At 64.1% G+C, this 27,220-nt stretch overlaps 1 protein-coding gene across 2 annotated transcripts in view; it reads right to left on the bottom strand.

Annotated features, from left to right (window-relative positions):
- FAM19A5 (family with sequence similarity 19 member A5, C-C motif chemokine like) overlaps positions 1-27,220 on the bottom strand; it is a 179,846-nt gene that overhangs the window by 66,194 nt on the left and 86,432 nt on the right. For both annotated transcript variants that reach the window (XM_018048922.1, XM_018048923.1), the window contains exon 2: positions 2,304-2,453. In XM_018048922.1, the coding sequence (XP_017904411.1) occupies positions 2,304-2,453 (150 nt within the window). The remainder of the gene's footprint in view (positions 1-2,303; positions 2,454-27,220) is intronic.

The raw sequence follows: 27,220 nt of genomic DNA, 5'->3' as shown, positions 1-27,220 counted from the left end.
TTTAATTTGGGGCTCTGGGACCCGGCTCCTGAGGCGAGGGGAGCTCGCCGGAGACCAGTGAGGACGCGGTTTCGGATGAGCAGACCCGGATTCAATTAGTAATCAGTTCTGACCCGACTCCCCGGTAGGCGCGCAGAGCTAACGAGCAGAGGGGAAGGAAGTGGGGCCGTGAGCTCCTGCCAGGCCTGCGCCTGCCCGTCCCTGCCTCCCGGCCGGGAAGAATCCATCAATACCAGCCAGAAGGCACTAGAAGGCGCTCTGGCCGCCTGGAGTTACAGGAGCTGCAGACACACAGGATGCGGGGACTTAGCCCAGCTCGCTGGGGTCACGGCGATCCACCCGGGACCCGAGGGCCTGGCCAGGCCCAGGGTCGGCGCAGCAGCCTTGCGGAAGCCAGGCCTGTCCTCCTGGAGGAGCCCTGGTGATTGTTTCGGAGAAGGGCCCCAAAGGCAAGGATGCAAGCACCACGCACGAACACCCGGCTGCTCAGTCACAACCCATCCACGGGACGCTGATGGGTAGACGCTCAAGAAAGACAGACCCGGCTTTTTAGAGACCAAACCAGCTCCAGACCCTCGGAGGGCACCAGCAGCCCCGGCAGCACCCTGCTGCTTGCTCCAGCCCCAGACGGCAGGTCCTGACCCTCCAGGCGCCCCAGACACGCCCAGGGGGCCCTTCTGGACCAGCGGCCGTGGCCACGGGCCTGAGGGAAGCAGAGTGGGTGCTGGGGCTGGGGGGCGGTCCCAGAGCCCCGCGTGCCCCCAGGGAGCTTCTGGACACCCCAGGCTCTGCGGGTGAGGCCCCTGCAGCCAAAGGCACCGGGGCCTGGACCGGTGAGCCCTCACCCAGGGCTTCCCTGTCCTGCTGGAGGCCCGGTGGGGCCACAGCTCCAGGCTCCAGGCCCCAAGCAGAGTCGCCGCCTGGCCAGGTCCCCGAAAGTCCTTGGAGAGGCTGCTGCCGACCTGGCGGGCTCCTGAGTTGGCCCGTCCCTAGCATGGGGCTCATGGCCCTGCTGATCTCTTCCTTGGGGGCCTTTCTCACTGTGGGGGTTGCCCTGGGACCCGCCAGCTCCTCAGAGAGCACCCCCCACTGGGATGACACATCGCCCTTCCCAATGCAGGCCTGCTCCCACTGCTGCTGAATTCCTGGCCTCGGTGCCCAGAGCTCGCCTGTGTCTGCATGCCCGTCACCTCTCCGTCACCTTCACCACCATCCCCTGCAGGCACGGTGGGCCTCCTCATGCCCTGGGTCAGAGCAGAGGAGGCCTCCGGGCAGAGGCAGGAGACTGAACCAGGGGCCCTCCCTGCACCCCGAGTCAGAGCAGGGGGTGGGGGGCACCACTCTGGGCGGAGGCAACAGACTAAACCATGGGGCCGGGACCCCAGAGCCCACGCAGAGGCTCTAGGGGAGCCAGGGCTCAGTTGGAACAGTCCAGATCCAAGTCCAGCTCCGGGTGACCCCACCGCCCCGCGGGATGGACCGGCTGATATGTTGGAGCCGGCCTCACGGACTGCCATGACCGCGTCTCCCCCAGTTCCCTGCAGAACCAAGGCCCCCACACCCTGTGCAGAGCCACCTATCCCAAAGAACTAGACCAACGCAGCAGGCCCCAGGAGCCCCCAGCCCACTAGAAGAGGGGGTCTGCCCTGCCAGAGGCACGGGGCGGGAGGGGCACCTGGCTCCCACGGCCACTGCGGCCTCTGCTCTCCCAGCTCGCCCGCCGCCCCGCCTCCGGCTGGTATCGTCACCAGACCCCTTCTGGGCCACTGCATCGGCCTTGGAATGCCCAGGCCTCCTGCTGGGCCCCCTGGGTCAGCGCCCCGCGCCCCACACAGTGCCCACAGCATCCCCTGCACCAGGGGTGCACCCATGTTGGTGCCTGATGGAAGCTGAGGGGCTCCTCTCTCTGTGAAGTCCGAGGATGGTCCCCAAGGCAAGGATGTTAATAGGACACGTCTCGTCCCCCCGACGGCTCAGCCTCTGGGGAACTGCCAGCCCACCTCCAGAGCGCGTCAGCTATCCCGGGATCCTGGGAACCTGCCACCTGCCAGGCCCGAGGGCGGCAGCAGCCTCACGGGCATCTGGGCCCCTCACCCCGTGGCAGCACCTCGGACCGCTCCACCCACAGCCAGCCTGACCAGCCAAGGAACGCCCTCAGGCCACGTGGGGATCGAGGTGCCCCAGCCTCCACTCCCACAGGCAGCCCAAGGCGCCTGCTGGGGGCCCTGTCCAGTGAGCAGGGGGCCCAGGCGGAACGTCCTGGACGGCCTTGGGGCAGGCGCTGGGGGGCGCTGGGCTCTTACCGTCCACGCAGGCGGGCCGGGCTCGGGTGGTGCCCGCGATCTGCCCCTTTCTGCAGGCACAGCGGGCCGTCTGCCGGGCGATCGTCCTCCGCGGCTGGCTGCTGTCTCGGTCCAGCGTCACAATCTCACAGGTGCCGGCGGCCAGCTGACCTGCAAGAGACGCACAGGCGAGCTGAGCGGACGCGCCCCAGGTACCAGCCCACACGGTGCCCACGTGGTGCCCACACGGTGCCCGCCACACTGAGCCCACCCCATGAAGAGGAACCAGCGCAGCGTGGGGACGGAGCCCGCTCCCTGAGGGACGTCCGAACCGCTGCCAGCGATGCCATGAGCCCGGCCCTGTGAACGCCGACGTGCGCACAGGGAACCCCAGTGCCTTAACCGTTCACGCGGCGGGGCACTGGAGGCCCTGCCCTAGCGACAAGACATTAACTGTGGCCAGTCTTGGTCCCAGCCAGAAAGGAAGGAGGGAAGGGACTGACCCCAGCTCCCGAGTCAGGAGCAGGGCTGGGAGGAGCTCAGTGATGGGGGCCCAGGCTGACCTGGAGCGGGGGATCCAGCCCAGACCCTCTCCCAGGACCTCTGGGGGCTGCGCCGGCTGCCACTCCATCGGGGAGAGCGGGCCGCACGTGCTAACCTCCAGGCCAGGCCGCCCAGGGTCCCCTCTCCGCCCTTGGTGGGCACACACCTATTCACGCGCGTGCTCGTGAACTGCACAGACACACATAGTTACACAGCAGGTGCAAACACACGCACTCCACACGCCTGGCGCGTGCACACGGAGGACAGCTCACATGTATATAGGACTGGGGTGTGAACACGCCAGGGGCGAGAGGCTCACAGACCCTGAGCCACACAGACGTGCGCGTGCCCACACACACCCTCACCAGGGAGAGCAGGCATCGCCCTGAGAAGCCGGCGTGGCTAGTATCCCGGCCGCAGGGCCCGCCCCCATAAACCACGATGCTCTGAGCGGTCACACTGGATGGGGTGGCCCAGCCGCTCGCCCCACCACCCCACGGAGGCCGCACCCCAGGCACCACAGAACTCCTGGTGACCCCTCCTCACCGTGGGCCAATCCCGCCCCGACACGTGGCCATAGCCTCCACCAGGGCGTCCACTCACTCTCTGCCTCACTCTCATTCCCTCAGCAAACAATAAGCACCTACTGTATGCCGCCTCCCGCGTGGCCCTGGGACCACTGTGGGAGAAAGCGGGCAGGACGCAGCGAGGGGCCCTCCCAGCTGGGGGACACGGCGCCCTGCAGATCCCAGTCTGCCCCACGAGCTCGGTAGGGAGATGGGTCGGGGTGCACGCGGTAGCTCACAAGGGAACCACAGGGAGGTGACACCCAGGAGAGGGGCCCCACCTGCAGGGGCAGGGGTGGCAGAGTCCACTCTGCAGGGGACCAGCTGGTGGCCTCCAGCCCCAGGGGCCCTTCTGATGCACTGCGTCACCTCTGGTCCCTTCCTCCAAGCAGACCACTGCACTGACCCATCCTGCCTTTTTGTCCCTGAGGTCACCTCCAGGTCCGCAGCCAAGCCTGGGGCCGGGTCCCAGGCAGCATCACACGAGCTGGCAGGACAGAGTGCCCAGAGCAGCCACCAGCTCTGTCAGCCCAGAGCTGCCCTGGCCGGGGGGAGCTGCACCTGGGTGTGACCTCACACTCAGGAGGCCCAGGGCCATCTGCATTGCCCGGCCCTGGGCTTGAGGGGGGCTGTGTGCAGTGACCGCAAGCCAGCCACCGGGGCCCATGGTGGGCAGCTCACGGGGACACACAGGCACAGGGGGAGGGACGCAGGGCCCTGGGCACCTCCTCCCAGGCTGTTGGGACCCCCCCGCTTCTCAGGCCGACACTGCACAGCCTCCTGAGGCTGAGGCTGCAGCGGCAGGTCTAACCTGCTTGAGCTAGTTACCTACAAAATTATAGACAACACCAGGACTGGGGTGAAACCAGACAGACAGATGTGGACGGCAGTCGGCAGACCCACGGAGGCAGAAGGGATGCTCCTGGGAGGATGAGGAGGCCGAGTCTGGTGACAGGCGGGGCACAGCCTGCAGGGCGTGGTCTCGGGGGCTCACGCGAAGACGCAGGTTCGCGGGCCGGCCCCGCACCACCCTATGCAGTCGGCTGTGGCGCGGGCTCTGTCCAGCTGTTACTTAAGCTCCTCGGGGCTGCTCTGCTGTCCCCGGCCCTCACTGCGGCCCAGCCGGGCCCCAGCCACCTCTGGCCGATGCCAGCGGCTGGCAGAGCCCCGCATCTCCTGGGGTCCCGAGCCCTGGTCGCTAACTAACGGAGCAACCACCCGACCAGCCACACACCTGCCACCCAAGCTGTGACCTGACCAGGGTCTGGCCTCGGCAGTCCAGCGCAGGAAACCCCTGCCCTGGGCACCTCACGCCTCCGGGTCTTGGACCCTCACCGCAAGGGGGTGGCCGGGCAAGACCACCGGCAGGGGCTGGAGAGGGTTTCCACATCCGTGCGCCCAGCCCCGGGTGGCCATCAGCCTGACCATCACCCCCACCTGGTGCCATGACCTTGGACCACGGCCCATGGGGCTGGGGGTGGGGAGGCCAAGGCCACCAGCGGCCCCACCCCAACTCCTCCGTACAGGCACCCACGCAGAGAGGAGGCTGAGAGCAGGGCTGTGGGCAGTGGTCCGTGTCTGGGGCCGTAAAGAGCCGTCACAAGCTGGGGGCCAACCCCCCCGGAGTTTTCACTGGCATCCTGGGGCTGCACGTCTGAAACCGCGGCATCGGCAGGACGGCCCTGGCGAGGTGGGGACCGTGCTGCTCCCCGGGGCCCGGGGCCATCCTTGCCTCGCTGCCACGTAGGCCCCACGTCTGCCCCAATGTCATAAGGCCTCCCTGCATCCTGCTCTACTCATGAGGCCACTGGGCACTAGGAGAGGGTTCGCTTAACAAGGTCAGGACTTCCCTCGTGGCTCTGACGGTAAAGCGTCTGCCTGCGATGCGGGAGACCTGGGTTCAATCTCTGGGTCGGGAAGATCCCCTGGAGAAGGAAATGGCAACTCACTCCAGTACTGTTACCTGGGAAATCCCATGGATGGAGGAGCCTGGTAGGCTACAATCCACGGGGTCGCAAAGAATCGGACACGACTGAGCGACTTTACTTCACTAACAATCTCATCTTAGCTTGACCACAGATGCAAAGACCCTATTCCCAAATGCAGCCATCTTCACAGGGATCGGGGCCACCTGAATGTATTTTCAGAGACGCCATCAACCTATAAAACCAAGGGAGTGTAGAAAAGCCCGAGGGGAACGGGCTGGCTTGGGATCTGTGAGCACACACTCCTCTGTGCGCCTGCGGGAGACCACAGGGCTGGTTTTTTGACTTATTCCCAGTGCACCCAAAGGGCACACACCCTCCGGCCGTCTGTACCAGCTCTCTCTGCTGCCCTGCCAGCTGCCCTGGGGTCTCCAGCCCTTATTTTTCACCACTGGATTTCACATTGGGAGTTGGTTATCTGCAGACTTGGATTCTGTCCACTAGCCTTCACCCCAGCTTTTGCGTGGGCCTCACCCTACACTGAGACCATCTGCCCTGCTGGGCTGGGTCTCAGATCTCGTCCCTGACCGACTCCTGGAGAACCTCATGGAAAAACGCTCAAACCCTGCTGCCTCACCCCTGGCTCCACTGCCCCCCGATGATGCTGGCAGGCAGCATGCACTGAGAGGCCAGGACCCCTGGAAGCAAGCGGCCCACGTGAAGGGCAAGGGGCAGGGACACGGTGGGCAAGGACCAGCACATGGGCCCAGCACAGAGGCTCCGAGAGACCGGAGGCACTCGGGGGGGCTTGCAAGAGGCTGCTCCGAGACCCCCGGCCACTGTTCCTGAACCCCCCACCCCCAGCCCAGCATGGAGCTGAGGCCCTCGGGGGCTCAGGGATGAGAGTGCCTGTGTGTGCACATGCGTGTGCCCAAGGGTACAAGGGGCGACAGGCTGCTTCTGTGGAGACGGAAAGAAACAAGAGGCTTTGCTGGGAGCCAGGCAGCAGCGCAGTCTCTAACAAAGACCAGATGCCAGAGGGAGACGCAAGGAAAGGGTGCTCATCCCCTGGGGACAGGCTGCCCTCCCGCAGCACCTCCCGGGGCCCCTGGATGGCGGCCGCAGTCAGGGTGCACGTGGGAGGGTTGTGCTAACCCGCAGTTCTGCAGGCTGGATTTTTCCCCTGACACTCAGGACCTTACTCCAGGAAAAGAGCTGGCCACCCTACCCTGGACACTGTCACCTCTGCCTGCAGCTGGGGGTCCCCTGGGACAATCCCCTTGGGATGGGGGAGTGAGAGGCACCTCAGGAGAGGCCAGGTCACTTCTCAGCCCCATCGTGGCCACTGACACGGGAGGCAGCTTTGCCCAGCCCGGGGTGCAGACGCCCCGTGAGCTGCAGGGTGAGGGTCTGTGCAGGGACCCGGTCCCCACTGCAGGGACAGAGACAGCGGATGAGCCACAGCCGCCAGGCGTGGAGGCTGAGCCCAAGGAGGGAGCCCTGCTTGGGAGGGGCCCACCCTGCCGGGCTCACGGCCCTGGGGCCAAGTGATCCAGGCAGCTGAACGTGCCCCCAAGATCGGGGGCTGGGAAAGCCCACCACCCTCGGGGCCCCAGGGGCTAGGAGCCCAGCCTTGCCCCTGCCGGCCACGGTGCTGGGCTGGATGGGCGAGAGCTGTGCCCAGCCCTGATGACCCCGCTGGGCGGTGCCTGCCGTTCTCTTCCCTGTCTGCACCAAGAGCTCACAGACATCACGCTCACAGACATCACGCTGACGTCCACGGGACCCTGACTGGGTGCCTGGGGCTCGGGGAAGGGATGTTGGGGAACATTTCTGTGGACCAGGGCCCCCCCCAGAGGCCTCCTGGTTCCCGGGATCGTGCAGGCTGTGGACAGTCACTGTCTTCTGGGCATTCAAGGCCGTAGCCTCTGCTGCGATGTTCTGGCCGAGTGAGTCAGCTTGGCCAGGTGTCGTTTAGTCCCTGAGCCAGAGCTGGCAGGATGGCTGGACACCAGCCCCTCGATGTCCCCAGGATGGTCCCCAAAGCAGGGAGGCCACCACCCAGACCCCAAGCCCAGCCACCGGATGGGCGGAGAGGTCCAAAGGCACGTGATGCGAAACTGCAGGTCAGGGGTCACTTCTCAGGGCCAGGAGCGCTGTGCACCCTGCTGGAGGTTTTGGGGGGGGGTGGTCCACATGGAGAGGGCAGTCAAGGCCAGTCTGAGGGGCGAGGGCTCTGCGGTGACTCGGCTGGCCCGGGTCCTCCCTGCAGCGCCTGCCCGTCCGCCTCCGGAGCCCACGCCAGCTGCTGTACCAGGCTCCGCCGACATCCGTCTAGGAGGGTGTCTGGCAGGATGGATTACAGGACAAAGGTTCAGGCTGCCTTGACGGGCACTCGGAGCCTCGAGCGATCACGGACATCAGCCCGTGCCTGCATGAGGACGAAACCAGGGCAGACGAGGAGGCCAGCGGGGCCAGAGCTGACCACCGGCTGGGTCACCACTTGGCACGCGGTGGCGAGGAAGACCAGGGCCCGGGCAGATCCCCGACAGGAGGGAAGACCCGGGTAACGAGGCAGTTCTGCCCTTGGAGAGGGTCTGGGCGTGCCGGGGCGCTGGCTGGGGGGCTGGCCTTACGTCTCCAGTTACAGGAATGGGCCCGGGAACTCCAGACCCCGACCCTGGTGGTGTGGGGTCCCAGAGGAGAGGGGGCCATGCCAGGGGCCAGCAGTCAGACCCCAGCCTGCAGAGGAGAGGCTGCCAGACACCCGTAATGGCCCAGAGACATGGCAGAGCACGTGCCAGCCGGGCAGGCGCGACACCTGCCACTCCGCGCCAACTTGACCTTTCACCTCTGACCCCCCGTCCCACCACCGGCCGCAGAGGCAGAGTCCGATGGTCCTGGCTACATTGGGCGGTCAGTGCCCCCGCCCTGTCCTGCCCCAGTGACCCTGCCTGGTGCTGCTCCATCGGGGACTCGTCAGGAAGGGCAGGGTAATCAGGGGACAGGCCACGCTGATGGAGAGACGAGCCTCAGGGCTCGGAGCACGACACCCGCTTTCTCCCAGCTTAAAGACGAGCCTTTGAACGAGCTCACCCTGCCCTGTGGGTCAGCCCCTGGCCACTGCTGTCAGCACACCAGGGAAGAATCATCTTGGCTTTCCCAGCAAAGCCTCTGATCATATGCAAGCCCCCAGCGGCTCACTGACCCGTCCCATCTGGCTGCCCCAGTCGCCGCCCCTCCTGTCCACCGCCACATCCTCCCCGCCGCCCGGAACCTGGATTGGTTCCCGTGGTTGTGGGTGTGCACCCGGTCACCCCGCCTTCCAGCTCTCCCCCTTTAGCTGGGGCGGGGGGACGAGGCAGTCAGGGAGAACACTGGTGGCCACACAGCCCACTCCCCGTATCGGGACAGACCCCACAGGGTGTCGGTCGAGGCCTGCAGGTCAGAGCTGGACACGCCCCCCAGGCGCCCTGTGACCTCTCCATGGGAGGGGCCATCTGAGCCTGGAGTCCAGCGGCCTGGCCTCACCCGGCGGCGGGGGCTCCAGGCATGTCCGGCAGGTGCTGTCCTCTGTCTCCTGGCCTGCACGCTGAGTGGGGCAGACCCCCACTTCTCCACCCCACACTCCTGGTGAGCCCGCAGGGCCCATGTGGGGTCACAGCCTTGTCGGTCGGAGCAGACTCCTTGGGGAAAAGCAACGGACCCCTAGCGGTTAGGGTGATGAGGGTGGGCATAGGCTGTCTGCTGCTGTGGGCCTCCTCGCTAAGGTCACAGCCGCCTGATGGGCTCCAGGCCCACAGACAGCAAGACCCAGAACGCAGAAAAGGGGTTACAAACGACCCCATGTAGCTGGGAGAAACATGGCCCCAGAGAGGCCCGCACCCTCAACCCTGGAGCCTCACACAGGTGAGCACTGCCTTAACTGGTGGAGATGTGAGCGGAGGCCCTGAGTGTGGCCGTAACGCTGGTGCCCGTGGCATCACAGGGTCCCTCTAAGGGGGCAGAGGGAGCCTGACTGCAGAGAGGGGAGGTCAGGTGATGCTGGGCTCGGGGGCTGGAGGAAGGAAGCGGACATGAGCCACGGAATTAGGGAAACACAAGGGACAGACGCCCTCCTGGGGCCTCTGTGCGGACCCAGCCCTGCCTGCACCTTGACCTCGGCTCAGTGAGACCCGTGTCCACTTGCGACCTGCAGGAGCGCAAAAGAGTGTGGTGTGTTCAAGCTGCAGCCCCGGCAAACAGGCCCCGGGACTGATGACCGGGGACCACGGAGGCTGGGCCCGGTGGGCAAGGCTGGCCGCCCGGGGGAAAGGGCCTCCAGATGCTGGTTCTGGAAGGCAGAGCCTGCAGTGAGTGGGCCAGTCAGTGTAGCCCACATGGCCCCCACTCCGGGTTTTTCTGGGGGTGTCAGAGGCAGAGGAGCCCCACGTCTGGGTCCTGGAGAGCTCCCTCCCCAGCCTGGAGATGGTTCTGGGCCAGCTCCTTCCTGGAAAAGAGGGGAGGGGGTGTGGCCAGCCTCGCCCACAAGGACGGGTGTTGAGACGGAGCTGGTCTCCTGGGGCCACACACATGCGCTGGGCGAGGTCCCTGCCAGGAGCCCAGGTGGCCTGGCAGAGGGGCCAGCACCCCAGAAGTCTCCCTGGCAGGTCTTGGCCACAGCAACGGGGCTCAGCGGACCTTCAGAAGTGGCTGAGGCTCCGAGGGGCTGGTGAGGCAGCAGAGCGGGGTGGCCAGGGGCTGACCCTCCCGCATGTCCCCTAAGGCGGGCACGAGGCCCCTCCATATTCCGAGTGTGGCCCTGGCTGGAGACTCTGCAGGGCTCCTGTCTGCCCCTCGCTCCCGCATCTTGCGGGGTCTACCTCACTTCTCTGGGTGTAACCTTCCCCCCGGCAGGGCGGGCCGGTCCAGGGTCCGGTCCATGGCTCCCTGGTCTGGTCCTCAGCCTGGCTGTCTGGTTTCAGGCGAAGAAGCGGGGAGCGAGAGCCTGCTCCCCAGTAGACTGCACTTTCTGCCCAGCCCCCCTCCCCCGCCCCCCGAGCACCGCCTGCCTTCACGGACAGTGAAGGCGACTCAGCACGGCCACCATTCTCCTTGAGGCAGCGCGCACCGCCCCGAAACGCCCATGACAAAGTGCCCGGCCGGTCCAGCTGGCTCCCGGTCAATTATCCCCACGAACGTGTCTGTTAATGAGGCGAGCGTGGCTGGCGGGTCCCCGCGGCCCCGGGGGCCCGGCCCGAGCTGGACCGGAACGCTGTTGGCACAGCATCGTAAACATGGAGTAATTACGGCGCAGTTTACGACTTCGCAAAGGTCGATAAAAGGCACACAGCATCGCTCTGCATCGGAGCAGCCCAAGCAGAGATGCCAGAGAACCAGGCAGACCCCTGCCTCGGGGCCCCACCCCACCCCCGACGGTGCCCTGCACCGGTCAGAGCCAAGCCTGGAGACGCCACGAGCCGCGGCCTCCCCTGCAGCCAGGAGCCCAGCACTGTCTTGCCAGTAGGGCCCTGGAGAGGCGGGCACCTGCTGTGTCAGCAGCACAGGGAAGACCTTGGCTGGGCCTCTGGGCTCCAGCCCCATCCCCACCCGGGTCCCCCAGGGCCCTCTCCTTGGGCAGGGCCTGGCCTCTCTTGGCCCCACGCCCTGCACCAGACAGGACACCCTGGGCTCGAAGGCGCCTGGAGCCTAGTGGAGTCACGGGGTCATGCTGGGTGATTCCCTTGATGGGGCTGGGCATCCAGCAGGGCCATCCAGACCATTGCGGGTGAGAAGGGGCTCTGCGAGAGGTCCCTCTGTCCCACAAGTCCAAGACCCTACCGCCCCTGCCCCTGCTCCTGGGACACAGAGTTGCTGTTCCCAGTGACTGCCTCCGCCGCGACCAGGGGTGCTTCCGGCGGATGATGGGAGGAGCGGCTACTTGGGCCACGAGGTCCCCGTAGGGCGGTCTGCCCCTCCCATCCTGACTCAGAGCCTCTCCCCTGGGTCCTGGCCTCCAAGCGGACCAGCTCAGCCCGTGGGCCAGGCAGAGCCAACCTCCTTTTCCAAGAAGAGGAAACAGGGAAACGGGGGCCCAGCCGCCCCTGGAGCCTGGCCTCGGCGGCCTGTAGACGTGCTCCTGTTGTGTGGTGAAGCCCCTTCAAAGTCTCGGCTACTGGAGGAGAGTCCACAGGGTTCTGATGGATCCGGATGCTCAGCCAACCCCAGCTGCCCCCAGAATCAGGGTCTCCAGGGTGGCCCCAGCCACATCCATGTTTCAGGTCAGAGGTCGGAGCCTCTGGAGCACCTGCCCGGCCGGCTCCACAAAGACGGGAGAATCTGAGGACCCGGATTCTTGCTGCGGCCTGGGGAGCTCAGCAGCTGTCACAGCAGGGCCTCCAGCAGCCCAGGGACAGGCCCCGGGAGCCCGTCTTCCCCGCCTGAGCCCTGGGATCCAGTGGCCTTTGACCTGCGCCTGCTCCCAGGTCCCCACCTGCCACACAGCCCTCGCCATGGGTGTGCTGTTGTGCCCACCTGCCAGGCACAGAGCAGGAACTGTCCCCGGGCATGGACAGATAGGTGGTGGGTGGATGGGTGGATGGATGGATTGATGAGTGGGTGGATGGGTGGACGGATGGGTGGATGGATGATGGATTGTTGGACAGATGGATGGATGGATGGATGGATGAATGGGTGGATGGATGGATGGATGGATGGGTGGTTGGATTGACTGATGGACAGATGAACAGATGGGTGGATGCATGAGTGGATGGATGATGAATTGATGGACAGATGGATGGACAGATGGATGGACAGATTGATGAAAGGGTAGATGGATGGTTGAGTGGATGGATGATGGATGGATGGACAGATGGATGGCTGGCTGATGGATAGACGGATTTGATGAGTGGCTGGATGGACAGAGGGAGGGAGGAAGGGGAAGCAGCTGACCATGAGGCTCTCTGAGGGTCCATTCTCTCTGACCGGGGCCTCAAGGCTGGAACAGTGTGGGGCTCCCAAGAATAGGCTCTGGATAAGTAACCTGGCAGAACCAAGATCCAAACCCCACAGGCTGACTGTCTGGAGTCCCCGGCTTCCCTGTAAGGACACCCACATGAAGGGCTGAGAATGCCAGCCGACCAACATGGGCAGCCACAGCCTTTGTGACTTGCACTTGGGCATTGGATTCAACTGTCCTCTGCAAGAACAACAGAGCCAAGTCAGGAGCCGAGGAGGCGGCCACAGTGGGTCCACTGTGGAGAGACATCAGAGGCGCCACCAAGCTACGCGCACTGACCATGCACAGTGGCGAGGGCGGCGCTCCCCGGCAGCAGCTGGGGGCGAGGGGCCCTGCAGCAGGGTGGCACTTCAGAAAGGCAAGGGTGGGAGTCTGCGGCAGGGCCTGGAAGGCTGGTCCAGACCCATCAGACAGATCCATCTGCAACCGGGGCTTCGGACTCAGCCGTGGCGTCTGTTCTTGGGGGGCCCTGAGCCACCAGTCACCGGACAGAATCCAGCCTCTGGTGCTGGCGCAGGCAGAGAGCAAGAGGACGAAGCGTCCCGGGGCAGCTGTTGGGGTCAGAGACGGGGAGCAGGCCTGCCTCCGCTCGTCCTCCAGCCTGGCTGCCCCGAACCCAGGCTCACTTTGCTTCCTTTTCTTCCTTTCCTGTTGGAGTTGACACGGGGGTTTCAATAAGAGCCTGCAGCGCTGAGCCCCACAAACACCCAGGCTGCAGTGCCCAGGGCCTGAGGCTCGGACATGTACAGCTCAGAGACACGGCATGCGGGATCTGACTTCAAGGAAGAGGGCTCTGCTGGACAGTGTGTGGCCGGGCCGGGGCTAAGGCTGTGTCTCCATCCTGATGCCGCCCCTCAAGTGGACACTGGGGCTGCCCATCCCTGTGTGAGCGCCTGCCTAGGTCACCAGTGTCCCCCAACCAGGCCTGGGACTCGGGGCTCCAGCTGTGTCCTGCATCCCCGGGTGCACCTGACCAGTGAGCGTGGGAGAGACGGCACCTCCAACATGGAACCTAGGCTTCCCAGGGCGTGGGCCAGGGCCGGCTCGAGGAGGGGCCGTGGACCTGAGTCCCGGCTCTGACCAGGGCCGGCTCGAGGAGGGGCCGTGGACCCGAGTCCCGGCTCTGACCAGGGCTGGCTCGAATAGGGGCCGTGGACTCCTCTGCCCAGGAGTGAGGACGCTGAGGCTGGAGGCAGGTCGCTGCCTCGGGAAGTCCTGGCTCACTTGCTCATCCTTCATCCATCTCTGCTTCATTCTGCAAAGATCAGCAGAGCAGCTCAACTGGACGACTCCAAGCCCACCACCCTCGCGGGCAGGGGCGGGACAGGGAGCAGGATGGACATGAAGGATGGACATGAAGGAGCCTCGCAAGCAAAGGGGCTGGGGCATCCACCTCGCCAACAAGGATCCCGCGATGGCCGCAGAGACCACGCAGCCCAGTTAGGCACGCTGCCACGCACCCGAGTGGCCGGATTGCCAACGACGAACATTAAGCTGGCCGATCAATTACTCATCACGGGGCAGAGCCGTCCAGGGTATCTTTATGAGCAAGTAAATCCTGAGCTTGTTCCAATAAAGTATTTACGAGGCCTCTTGCTTCAAAAGTGCATGACGGCCTTTTCTAATTCAATTGATGCGGCAAGAGTAAATATGAAGACGTGAGTTCAGGAACGCCGACACGGAGCGCCCCGGGTGGACACGGTGCCCACCACAGTGCGCACTGCAGGCCTGGGCAGTGGGCACCTGGGAAGGCCGCCGTGCCCACATGGAGGGGGCAGCCCCAAGGCCAGCAGACAAGTCTGCTCCCCTCTGAGCCCCTCGTCAGAAACGCCGGGGCTCCCTCTGCCATGGACGCTTTCGCACAGCCTGGACGCTAAGTGTGAGACCAGACTCCGTGGGTTTGAAACCTGGTGCTGCCTCAGTTTCCCTACCTGAGAAATGGGCAGAAACAGCACCCCCAGGAGGAGGTGCTCACTCACCAAGGGCTCCCCCCAGAGGCGGGGCTGGGACATGGCCCTCGTGTCCCGCCGACTGGGCGCACGTGTCCCTAGGTGCGGGGTGGATCGAGTCTCGGCACTCACGGCTCACCAGCCAGCCAGACACGCAGCACGCATGCCCAGCAGGGAATGGGGCCCAGGCTGATGATCCGTCCCACCTTGGCGGGGCGGGGGGTGGCCCTGAGTGCTAGCCTCCCCTCTGAGGAGGTGACGACCTGCAGGGGCCATCGTGTTCCAAGCTGCTGCCCCCAGCGGCTCTCACGGTCACTCGGCCTAAGGGGCAATGGCCGGGGCTGGGGCTGAGGGTGGGGGCGTGCGGGGGCCCAGATCAGCTGTGTATGAACCTCCTGTGGCTCCTGCAACAGATGGCGCCACCGCCAGGAAGGCCTCCAGCAACACAGAGGACAGCCCCCAGCTTCCGGAGGCTCCCGGGCCTCTCCCCACGGAGCTCAGACACCTGCCCCCATCGTCCCAGTCACGTGTCCTGCTCCGCGACCTTCCTGCCTCCCCGTTATAAGGAACCGCAGGGAGGACCCGGGGTGGAGCAGTCGGCCAATGGCCTGGGGCGGGCATGGGGCAGGCAGGCCTGAGCTGGTCCTGGTGCTGGTCCCCCCAACCAGCCCCCACGGCTACAGTCGGCCGTGACCTTGGGTGTCAGACAGAGGACGCGCGTGCCTGCCTTACAGAGTGATGCCGCTCTGCCTGCCTGGATCCCCCGAACCCAGCCTCCAAGGCAGGTGACGGCACCGGGACCGTCCTTCGGGCAGCAAACGGCCCTTCCCACACTCGGGTCGTCAAAGCCTTGGCTCTGGGGTCCGAAGGGCTTTTCTGTAACGAGGAGATGGCACATGGCCTGACTCTGCAGCCACGGGCGCCCGAGTCTGCTCAGTGCAGACTGAAGGGCCGACGTGGCCCCAGAAAAATCACGGACGGGCCTGGGGTGCCCGCCCTACCCGTCCCCAGAGCTTTATTTACGGCCGCTGCAACTTGAATCTCATCAAAGTGTTAGTTGCTCAGTCGTGTCCGAATCTGTGAGCCCGTGAGCTCGCCAGGCTCTTCTACCCAAGGGATTCTCCAGCAAGAACACTGGAGTGGGTTGCCTTTTGCTTCTCCAGGGGATCTTCCTGATCCAGGGATTCAACCTGGGTCTCCTGCACTGCAGGCAGATAGATTCTTTACCGTCTGAGCCTCCTTCCTTAGATGTTCTTATTAAGTTCTTTAAACATTTCAAGGTGTAAACAACAATTCTTATCTCAGGACCCTTGCAGGCAGGGTCTGCCCTTGTGGCCTCTTGGGGGGCAGGTCGGGGCCTGCAGCCTCAGCTCCCCTTCCGTGATGCTGTTGCCCCCAATGCCTGTCAAACCAACACCCCTCGGTGGAGCAGGCTTTATGAAGGCGCTTCTGCACCCCTGGTGGTAGGCTAATTTTTCCAGTGGCTGCACCTGAAGTCTTCTCCGTGCGGGGGTCATACACGTCACTGACAAGTGCCCCTCCCTCCTGGGCCCCTGAGGACCCCTTCGTGGCCTTTTCTGCAGGACGGCGGGGTGGGGGCCCTTCAGGTTCAGTGGGGCTACCCACCCCCAGCAGATCTCCGGGGACCACCTGTTTGGAAGTGACACTGTCCTGATGTCAACCAGACCCTCTGCCTCAGCGCCTCACTGTGCCGCCTACCAGGATCTCTGCCCCTCCTCCTGAGTCAGCCCGGATGTCACCTCCACCAGGAACCCCCGCACCCCAGCCCCAAACCCGGGTCAGCTCTGCACTGCTAGCGCCTGAGTTCCTGCATCAACGACCCGTGAAACCGGACCTGCCAACCCCTGCCTCCTGCCAGAGAGGGTCTCAGGGGAGGAGGAGCCCGCCGCTGGACGTACAACAGCTCACACCCAGCGCCTGAGGAGAGGCCTCGGGCTTCTGTGGGAGAGACTGTGCTCTGACGGGACAGAGACGACCACTGCAGCGGTGGGCTGCGCTGGGCCGCCCCCGGGGGCACCTCGGCTGTCGGGCCACGGCAGCATGGCTGCCAGGGCGTGGGCACCCAGTCCTGCCCCTGCGGGCACGGCGGCCGCCCAAAGGTGGGGGTATGGGGTGGAGTGGGGTGAGGTGGCGGGCCGGCTCTTGTGCTCACTGAGAGCCAAGAGAGGACGCAGATCCAGGTTCCCTGGACCCAGCGGGACCTCCGTGTCCAGCCCGGAAATACGCTGGCCTGGGCCACCCTTCCTGGAGCCTCTGGGCACGCAGGGGTGTGTGGGAGGGGTGGACTGGCCACTCCCAGGCCACAGCCTCCGCTCCGGAAGGCACCCCCGCCCAGGGTGCACGAGCCTCCTGCAGCCCTGCACCCTCCGCTGCTCATCGCTCCGCCACTGCTGCTTCCGGAGGGCCCGACCCCAGCGAGCAGGGGCCGACCAGCGCTCTCCGGCATCCGCAGGATGCGAGTCCACTCTCCCCCGAAGACCAGTGCTTGCCAGCACCACGCCAAGGAGCCTCGGAAATCAGGTCCAGGCTCAGAGGCTGTGATGCCCACGCAGCTGTGGGTCAGGGCCCCTGTGCCTGGACCACGGATGGTTTGCCATCCTGCCCGGGGCCCCGGGGTTGGGGGGAGCCTTCCCTCTGCTGGAAGGGGGGCCCGTCTGGAGTCACAGGATCGGGGAAGAGCTGGAGGGCCTTTGGGAACAGAGCCCTGCCCTGAGCTTTGTCAGCTCACAGCAGTGCCACCGCCCCTCAAAACACACACACACATGGCTGACCCCCTCCCTGAGAACCCTGCTCTAAATGCATACGGCGTATCCTCTGCACCACGTGGGTGGGTCAGGATCAGGAAGGGCTGCAAAACACGACAACCGATATCCCTGGGCCCCGAGACTCAGCGCCCTCCTTGGGGCTGGAGCCAACTGGGGCTTTCCGCCCCCACCCCCAGCCCAGGACACATAGAGCATCGTCCAGGGGTACCCCAGACTCAGGCCGGTGGGCCTCACGGTGGTGCCCGCGAGGGGATAGGACAGAGGGGTCAGGGAGCACCTGCCCGAAAGGGCGACACGACCCCATGTGGGGCCTCTGGGGTGAAAGGCAGGGAGCAGCCACCTCGCCCCACAGCCACCCACGCCCTGCAGAGCTGAGAGGGGCCCCGCATCCCGCTGGCAGGAGGAAGGCTGGGGGGGGGGGCAGTGCACACATGGGCCTGCGGGCTCGGGGCTGTGACTCTCCGGGAGTGGGCTGCCCTCTCCTCAGTCAGTTAGCTCCTATCCTCGTGAAACGCACATGACGAAACTCACTTTCGGAACTGTTCCTGGGTGCACAGCTCAGCGGCATTCAGCGCATTCTCTGCTGTGCGACCGCCACCATCCTCTCCAGGACCGTCTCATCTTCCCGAAAGGAAACTGCCCACACCAGACACGCACCCCTCCCCCGCCCTCTACTCTCTGCATCTGCAGCTTCGACGGCACAGGAAAGAATCGTCCTGCCCCACGTGTCTGCGTCTGCTCGGGCACACAGGTAGGGTGCAGGTGGGGGGTGGCACGCCCCTTGGGAACACGATGGCCAACCCCGAGAGCAGAGGCAGCGGCGAAGGCACTTGTTAATGCTGCGTTTTTGTGATTACACGTAAACACGATGTTTACTTAAAAAGGAGAAAGTCAGAGAAGAGAGAAGTTTCACAGATAATCACGCCACCCAAGGAAGCCGCCATGGTTGGCTCTTCAGCCGTGTTCCCGGTCTGTGTGTCTCACACACACATCCGTGTTTATAAACACGGGTCTCCAGGGCAACCCTGGGGGTGTCGCACCTACAGCATAAACCCACCTTCCTTCAGCTTTGAGAGTATCACCTGTGTTCCTGCCCCCGTGGTGGGGAGGGAAGGGGAGTCTCTGTGTTGGAGATGCCAAGGGACCCTCCCCCTCTGCCTCCAGACGGGTTCCCACTTCCACTCGACCCTGCCAGGTCCCAGGGGAGCTGTCCACGTGTCCCAAGACGGGCTCCCTGAGGCAGGATTTCTGGGGCAGGTTCCCTGCACACAGGGCACACGTGTCCCAGAGGCTGAGCCCGGGGCTCCGCGGCGGAGTCTGCAGAGGGCAATTGGGGCCTCCCCAGCCATCCCCCAGCAGCCCGAGAGCGCTGAGGCCTCCTGAGGTCTGACCTGTGTTGGCTCGCAGGCCACAGGGCTGAGCCTCCCCTAACCACCGCCCTGCTCTGTCTCCCATAAACAGACCCAGCACCCTACTCGGGAGGGAGGCTGCCGAGTCCACTGCCCAGGACTGTGAACCCAGAACCTGAGCCTTGTGGGCCTAGCGGCTCCCTGGGCCTGGCCTTGTGGGCACTTCAGCCCAGGGTCAGCAATGCTCACCCCAGCAGTGGGCGGGGCCCAGGACAGTCACATCCAGATACTGACTCCTCAGGGCTCCAGACACCAGCAGCCTCTCCTGCCATTCAGGCCAACTAAACAGATTATAATTATTTCCACTGTGTGCCTTGGAATGAGAAAGGGTCTAATTTTGGAATCAGTCATCTCAAGCTGACATTTGAGGCCTGCTCAATTATTCATGTTGAACCTTGGGAAAGGTACTTCACCTCTGAACCCTCAAATACCTCACCTGTAAAACGGAGGTAATACCGGCCTTCAGTCGACCAGGGCTCTTAGGATTAGAGGAGGTGGAGGATGAAAGGCACCCAGACACAGGTTGGTTCCCACAGCCATCACCGTCACCATGATCACCATTGTTGCTTTGTCCCGGAGTCACGTCTCTTTAAGATCCCAGGGACTGCAGCACACCAGGCTCCCCGTCCTCCATCATCTCCCAGAGTTTGCTCAAACTCATGTCCAGTGACCATCATCACACCCCCATCACCCCCACCCCCATCACGCCCGCCATCAGTATCACAGACGCGCTTGCTGGGCTGGCCAGGTGCCACTGAGCCGCTCCCGCTGCCGGCTCTGCCCCTTGCCTCTCTCTTCCCGATGGCCTCCACCACTCCTGAAGCCCCCGACTGCTTCCTCACAGGTCCCCTGCCCCGGCCTTCCCTCCACCCCTCACTCCGGTGCCAGCCTAGGGCTGGGGCTCAGGAGGAGTCCACTGGAGAGGCCCCAGCTCACAGTGCTGGCACACTGTCAGCACAGAGGGGAACAGTACGGGAAGAGAGGGACACCTCTACCAGGAAGCCACCCATCCCAGGCCCAAAGAGTCCACAGCCAAACCCGCCTTCAGCCCTGCATGTGTCTCCATGACAACCTCGAGCAGCTCGCCACTGAGGAGCACCCAGTGGGCACCACGTGGGCGTGGACAGGCTGTGGTGCCCAATAGGGACCAATGTCAACCCATGGGGCCAGGTGCCCCAGTGAGCCCACATCCCGGCACTGTCAGCGGAGGTCAGATAGAGGAGCCGGGACCGTCCTGTGACCCAGGGCCGCCCCAGGCATGTCCACAGTGCGTCACGACCCTGCCTGGCCGTGGACCTCCTGCTCAGCCAAGGCCCCCGAAGCTGGGTGACCTCTGGACTTCAATGACCCCGGCAGCCGAGAGGCAGAGGGGCCCGGCCTCAGGACACCCTGCCCCAAAATGCATTCTCCTGGTGACATCTGGGGGCCGTCCATCACTAAGGCCGAGGGCCTGCTTCCCCGCGGGGTGCACGTTGCTGACCATCTGGGGAGCGGAGGCGTTACGGTGAAAATCGCTTGTTGGAAGAGAGACCGACCTGACAGACTGCAGCCATCTGCCTGGAAGCCCCGCATCTCGCATGTCCTCAGACACAGGACCTACAGCCGGGGGCCTCTGAGCCCTCATCGCCCCTCCTGCGCAGAGCACCCCACCTGCGCACTAAGCTGTGGCTGGGCCCCTCGGGGCTCTCCTTGCTGCTGCTCAGATGGCAGCCCGGCCACAGGAGGACCTGCAAGACAGGACCCGGAGCCAAGAGTGGGAACCGCGGACGATAAAAGCTATATTCTAGGAAAAGAAGCCTCCCACCCAGGAACAGAGAGGCTGGCGGGTCTGCGAGCTGCTTCGGGTCAGCTCAGGGCCTTCTGCCCAGGTACGCCCTGTGCCCAGGGCAGGTGCCCGCGAGGGAACGGTCTTGCAGTCTTTCTTCCAAACTCTGCGTGAAGTTAAAAGTGTTACCTATGCCAATTCATCACCTGCTCAAACACACACACACACACACACACACACACACACACACACACTCCACAGTAAAGATATGTGACTGCACGCACACGTGTATATGTACACACGCACACACATGCCACAGTAAAGATATGTGACTGCACGCACACGTGTATATGTACACACACACGCACACACACACGCACACACACGCACGCACACACACACGCCACAGTAAAGATATGTGACTGCACGCACACGTGTATATGTACACACACACGCCACAGTAAAGATATGTGACTGCACGCACACGTGTATATGTACACACACACGCACACACACGCACACACATGCCACAGTAAAGATATGTGACTGCACGCACACGTGTATATGTACACACACACACACACACACACACACACACTTTTAAAGCATGAAACCCAAGGGCGAACGTGCCTCACTGGATAGGACAGATGTGGCCGCAGAGGCCACCGACAGCCTCTTCATCTGCAAAGGCCTTCAAGCAGCCTCTGTGCTGAAGCACATGGCGGGTACCTGGGGCCCACCTGCCGGGACCCTCCCTGGGCTGCCGCCCCGTGTCCCTGCACACACACCCCTCCTCCCCAGCTCTGGGCTGTCCCCACCCCCTACAGGCCCCCTGCCCGCCCACCCGCTCACTGCTCTTTCATTTGCACCGGAGTCTGGCAGAGACAGGGCACTACAAGGCCGCCCCAAACGAGGAGAAGCGCGTGATGGGGGAGAGCCTCAAGCGAGGCCTGGGTGACCGGCGCAGAGCGCCCCACCTGCGCGCTGAGCTGTGGTGCCTCTGCCCCCAGGCAGGGCTTCTGAACCCAGCGAGGTGAGCAGGGCACCTCGGGCAACACCTGAGGACTCGGGGCAGACTGCCACTGGCCGTGAGGGTGGGCGCCAGGGCTGCGAGCCTCGATGACAGGATGGCTCCCTGAAAGAATGGCAGTCCCGACGGGCAGGGTGCCCAGCTGAAGCAGACCTGCCTGGAGGAGGAGACGGCACAGCGCTTTCGCACCGGGAGGCCACTGAGGCTCCCTACCCTGGACTGCAGACGCCTTGGGAGCTGCTCGCTGAGCATGCTGTCCTGGCAGGTGAGGGGCTAAGAGCCGCCCGCCGGGCACTCCACTGCCCTGGACTTTCGACGGGCACCCAGCCGTCAAGCTCCCAGCCCACAGGCTGTGTCATCAGCAGAGCCGAGCTTCCCCGCCCCTGATCCCTGCTGACCTCTGACCCCTCTAACCCCACCCCTGCTGACCTTGGCCCTCTGTTGGTCCCAACACCTGCTGACCCCTGCTGGCCCCCTGACACCTGCTGACCTCTGACCCCTGCTGGCCTGCCGTGAGGACACCTGTCTGGGGATAAGCCCATCACCAGGCCCCCGGATGACCCCTGTCCCAGGTGCTGACCGAACCCTCCATCACCAGGAGATGCTCCTTCAGGGACGCCTGCCGTCAGCCCCGAACCATTTCCATAATTGGTGCCTCCCCCTCCAGGCCCCCACGGCCACCCTGAACACACCTCCCCACAGTGGCCGACTTCACGGTCCACCTGGCTGGGCCACTGCGCCCAGACACGTGACCAAACATGAGTTTCGGTGGTTCCGTGACAGTGTTTGGGGGCGAGATCAACACTGCCATCAGTGGGCCAGTGACGCAGAGGACGCGCCAGCGGCTGGGTGGGCCTCGCCCGAGCAGCACGCAGCGTGGCCCCGCCCCAGCCTGTGGGCTCGCTCCCGTCAGGTCTGGGTTTACCAGGACTTCCCTGGGGGCTCAGGCGGTAAAGCATCTGTCTACAATGCGGGAGACCCGGGTTCGAGCCCTGGGTCGGGAAGATCCCCTGGAGAAGGAAATGGCAACCCACTCCAGTGTTCTTGCCTGGAGAATCCCATGGACAGAGGAGCCTGGTGGGCTGCAGTCTATGGGGCCACAAAGAGTCGGGCACGACTGAGCGACTTCAGTCAGTCAGTCAGTCAGTCGCCATCGTGTGACCCCTCTCTCTGCACACACCTGGCTGGCTCCACTCCTGGAGATCACGCACACGCACACGCACACGCACACGCACACACACACACACACACTCGGGTGGTGGGGGGAGGGGTTTGCGAGCAGAGACACTGGAAGCCCAGGGGCCGAACGAGCAGCCTGGTGGGTTTCTTCCCGTGTGAATCACAGAGGAGGGGGCGAAGCCTCCAGCAGCCCAGGGAGTGGGGGCACAACGGGGGGACGTGGTGGGGAGCAGGCAGAGGGAGGTGGGAGGGCCGGGTGGAGAAGCAGAGGGGAGGGGCGTCCTCTCCTGGGAGGGGCGGGTCTGTTACTGGCGCTTCACAGGGAACAGAGCTCTGTGAGCACCGCTTCCTGGTGTTAAAGAAAAAAAGAGGTTGTGAACTAACATGCGGGCATCTCAGCGGTGTCTTGTCCTTGGCCATAAATGCCACACTGCAAAGCAGGGCAATAGAGACGCAGCCTGGTTACCGAGGAGGGGCGGTCCCGAGGACCCTCGCATGCCCGCCCCAGGGGACCCCAGGGAGTGCTCATGGCCACGGCCGGGGCTGGGCCCAAGAGCTGCAGCCTGATGGCTGGTGGCCAGTGCCCAGCGGGCAGAGCAAGAAGGTGACGACGGAGCAGGGGAGCCGCGCCGGACAACACGCAGCAGTGGACACGGGTCGCTGTCCACCTGCCAGGCCACGGAGCGCACGCCAGCGAGACGACAGAGCCCCAGGCAGAACCGCGGACCGGGGTGAAGAGTAACTGGGGGATCTCAGCTCACCACCCGTGACAGACACCTCCCTCCAGGTGAGGCGAGGAGCAGGCACCCTGCGGCGGGAAGGCGTGTGGCGGTCCCTTTCTATCTGCTCAAGTCGCCTCCAGCCCTAAAACTGCCCTTGTAAAAAGGGGACATCACATTTTTTTTAAGTGATAATATAACTACATGGTTCTTGCCCTTTGACCCAAGTGAGAACGTGCCTTAATTTTTTCTTACTGTGGTAAAATGCACTCACAGAAAATTAACATTTTAACCATTTTAAGCACACAGCTCACCAGCATTAAGCAGCTTCACACCAAGGTACGACCATCTCCACCATCATCTCCAGAACTTTCTCACCTTCCCCAACTGAGACTCTGTCCCCGTTAAACCGCCCTCCCCCTCCCTGCCCCCAGCCCGGGGCCCCCGCCGTCTACCTTCGTGTGACTGCTCAGGGGCCCCACATCGGTGCAGTCAGACGTGATTAGCCCTTCTGGGTCTGGCTTGGGCCACGGAGTCACACGGTGCTCTCAGGGTTCAACTGTGTTGTGCCAGGCATTGGGATTCCGTCTTCTTGAAGGCTGTGTAATATTCCCTCGTATGCCGAGACCTCGTTTATCCATTCATCTGTGGAGGCACGTCCAGAACGTGCCTTTGGATGGAGCCAGTGAGGCCAGTTCCCCACCCCAGCCCAGCGCCGGGCCCCACCCTTGGTGACCAGACAGGAAGGCCAGCCCGGGTTCTCAGAGGCCGTGTCGCCCCACGTCCCCTGGCCCTCCCTGGAACAACTTTATTTCAATAACTTTCAGGAAAACAACACCTTTTTTTTTTTTTTTTAGTTAGATGAAAAAAAAATCTGCTGGTACGCGACCAAAATATCTACAGATTAGTGGGCTTTGAAATCTCTCGTGCTCGCTCCCTTGTTAAACCAGAGAAACCAGGCACTGCTTTCAAGATACATTTCAGAAGCTTTGCAACGCGCTTTCTTAACACAAAAGTTAAGATTTAAACAGTAATGCCACTAATTCCCCCGCAATCGAGCTTAAATAGAGCTGAATGGGAGATAATGAATGTCCTGTAGGAATCGCACGGAAAGTTGCATTATCACATGTAACGATTTTTTTTTTTTCGCATAATCTCGACACCTAATAAGGCTACATGATACCGTGCAGGAAGAGTCTTAATGGATGCCGCTTGGAACTCAGCTGCTGTTGAAGACTGTCTCTGTTCTTAAAGGATTAGTGCCTGGAGATGTTGGGGGCCTTGCAGACACTAATTAACCAGTGCGAGGAGCAAGGTGGGTCCTGCCAGGCTCCCAGGGGCACAAGATTCACTGGTGCTCACTGATGTTGAGACCCCACCCCCCTGCCCAAAGAGCCCCACCATGGTCTCTGCGGCCCCCATGGACTTGGATGCGACCTAGAGTGGCTCTGGGCTCCGCCCCCTGGAGGACCTCATTCCTGCTGGTGGTGACATGCTGATCCTCAGGACAAAATGCATCTACGTCCCCAGCTTTTCCATGCGGCCGGACCACCCTCACGCCACCAGCCGCCTTCACTCCTGGGACACGCCAGCTGGGGCTGACGGCACGTCTGTGGCCACTGCCACCCCAGGGCCACGGAGACAGAGGTGCCCAGGGAGGCGACAATGACTGGGGGGCAGGGAGCCCCCTGGAGCTGGAGCTGGTCTCCTCCCGAGACCCCTGCCACCCCAGAAAGGCGGGAAGAGGATCCCCTGCGGTTGGGGCAGTGAAGGCTGGCGAGGCAGGTGCACGGGTGGAAACACACTCAGGGCCCCGGGGCAGAGTGCGGCCTGGCTCCCCACGTGCCCGGCACGGGGCCCCGGAAACCCTGAATTCCAGACTCGATGACCTGGGGCTTGTGCGTCCAGGGCCGACGGGGACGGCTGCTCTGGACAGGCCTCCGGCCGAGCCACCTGTGGCCGAGGGAGCGCTCACATGCTGGGATCCAAAGGGCTCCTCCAGGGTTGGGGGCACACAGGCACGCCCGGGGCACTCAGCCCACCTCCAGCCCCACCTCGAGGCTGGATGAGTGGCTGAAGCGTGTTCCCGTGGTCTCAGTGGCCGGAGCCCCATGTCCGGGGGTCCACCCGTCACCTACAGCAGTGCCTGCATGCTGGGCCCAGGTGGGCGGCAGGGACCACGAGGGCTCTCTGGACACCCACAGAGGCGGCGGGATGTCCGAGAGAGCTGCTGACGGGATGGGGGACCCCCCACAGCAGCCTCCCGATTATTGGGAGGAGACCTGGGTCCCCAGGTGCCAGCCTGTATTCAGATAGACACGCACTCGTCACGGAGAAAACTAAGAGGTTCCCTGTACATGTGAGGCCTGCAAGGCACCCTCGACCCTGTGTGCCCCCGGCTCATCTCATGGGCCCTCTCGAGGGGTCAGACACACAGAGGTCTGCCATCTCTTGGGCAACCCGCAGGGCCAAGCCTGGCCGGGTCCCAGCCACCCCCGAGGCTGCAGGGGCCCCTGGGGGTCGTCCCGGTGAGTCCCCAGGGCCCCAGGGACACGGGCACCCCTCCGTGGGGGGAGGAGGACCGCCTCCAGGGCCTGAGGAGGGTCTGCGGCCCTCACAGCGGCTGGCAAGATGCTCCTGCTTCCTGGCATTTACCACCATCAGCCTCCTAGGAAACCAAGGCTCTTTGAAACAGGACTTGGGTAGACAAGAAAAATAACAAAAATAGCTAAAAAGAAGAGCAGCGTGGATCGAGGGCGTATGCGAAGCGGGCATGGTGGTGAGTGCTGCCCCTCCCGCTCCCGAACTCTCACCACAGCTGAGGGGCAGCCAGGAGCATCCCCCCCTTACAGACTGGGCGGGGGGCTACGGCCGCAGCTGGATGGCGCCCAGGTTGGCTGGTGGAGAGGACCCCATGGGGCCCTGTGGTCGGGCTCCCAGCTCCCCGGGCACCTGCCCTGGGGCGGCATGGGGGCAGGGGGCTGGGAGCAAAGAGCACGAGGTCCTTCCAGCAGCGGGGCCCCTTCGGTCCCTGGGGACGCTGACCAGAGGGTCCGATGGAGCGTCTCGGCCTAGTAACTAGCCAGACTCAGCCCTGCCGACCCAGGCAGCCATCTTGCCCCATCCCTCAGCCCACCTGTACAGGCCCCCAGGCTGCTGAGCCAGTCTGGAGCCCCCACTAGTCACGTGGGGGGACAGCCCCCTGTAAGCCTTCAGCCGCAGCTGTCTCCCCACGAGAAACCCACTCCCGACACCTGCCAACGTCATTCGCTGAGCGCCACACACCCTGGGCGAGCCCCTCCCCAGCCAGGCCCTCGGTTTTCCCATCTGTACAATGGGGCACTCGGTCCCAGCAGGCGCCCTCCAGCACCTCCACCTCCAGTATCTGGGGTAACCGGTCCTGAGGCTCCTTTTGCAAACAAGCCCCGAGCCTGCCGGGGACACGGGTGTGGGCCCAGCCAGCCTGTGAACACGGAGTTCCCATCGGAATCCCACAGGAGACACCATGCACACAGGCGACTCTGCGGGCCGGCCGCCTGGTCCACTCCGGATCCTACCTGGGTCCGTGTGGACACACCCAACCGTGGCTGCAGGCAACACGGTTGTCCTGTCTCCCCTCCCTCGCCCAGCAAGCTCCCAGGACGCTCCCGTGTCCAGGACGCCGAGGGCTGGCTCTCCATGCACGGACCAGACTTCATACGCAATCACCCCAAGGGCTCTGCCCGGCGAGCCCCAAGAGGGCAACCCCCCAAGATCAGCGCCGGGAAACACAGGCGGCCTCAGGGTGGGGGAAAGAGCACGGAGAACGCTCCCTCCCCTGCATGTCCTGCTAAGTTCTCCAGGGAATTCTGCTGACCCTGCGGCTCCTGCGCCCCACAGCCCAGGGGCCAGGTCCAGCCTCTCAGCCCCCAGAATGCAGCCACGCGAGGTCTGGGGCAGGATGATGCGAGGAGGCCCCCGGCGACTCCCTGCCCACCAGCCAGGGGCCGTGTTGAGAAGCTTCAGCCCAAGGCGGCAGGGACCCCGGGCGGGGTGGGGCCGGAGCAAGGGTAGCCCCTCCACACACACAC

The sequence above is a fragment of the Capra hircus genome, chromosome 5 (assembly GCF_001704415.2).
Source record: "Capra hircus breed San Clemente chromosome 5, ASM170441v1, whole genome shotgun sequence".
Lineage (NCBI taxonomy): Eukaryota > Metazoa > Chordata > Mammalia > Artiodactyla > Bovidae > Capra > Capra hircus.
The sequence above is the reverse complement of the archived record's forward strand: the minus strand, read 5'-3'. Positions and strand labels throughout refer to the sequence as shown.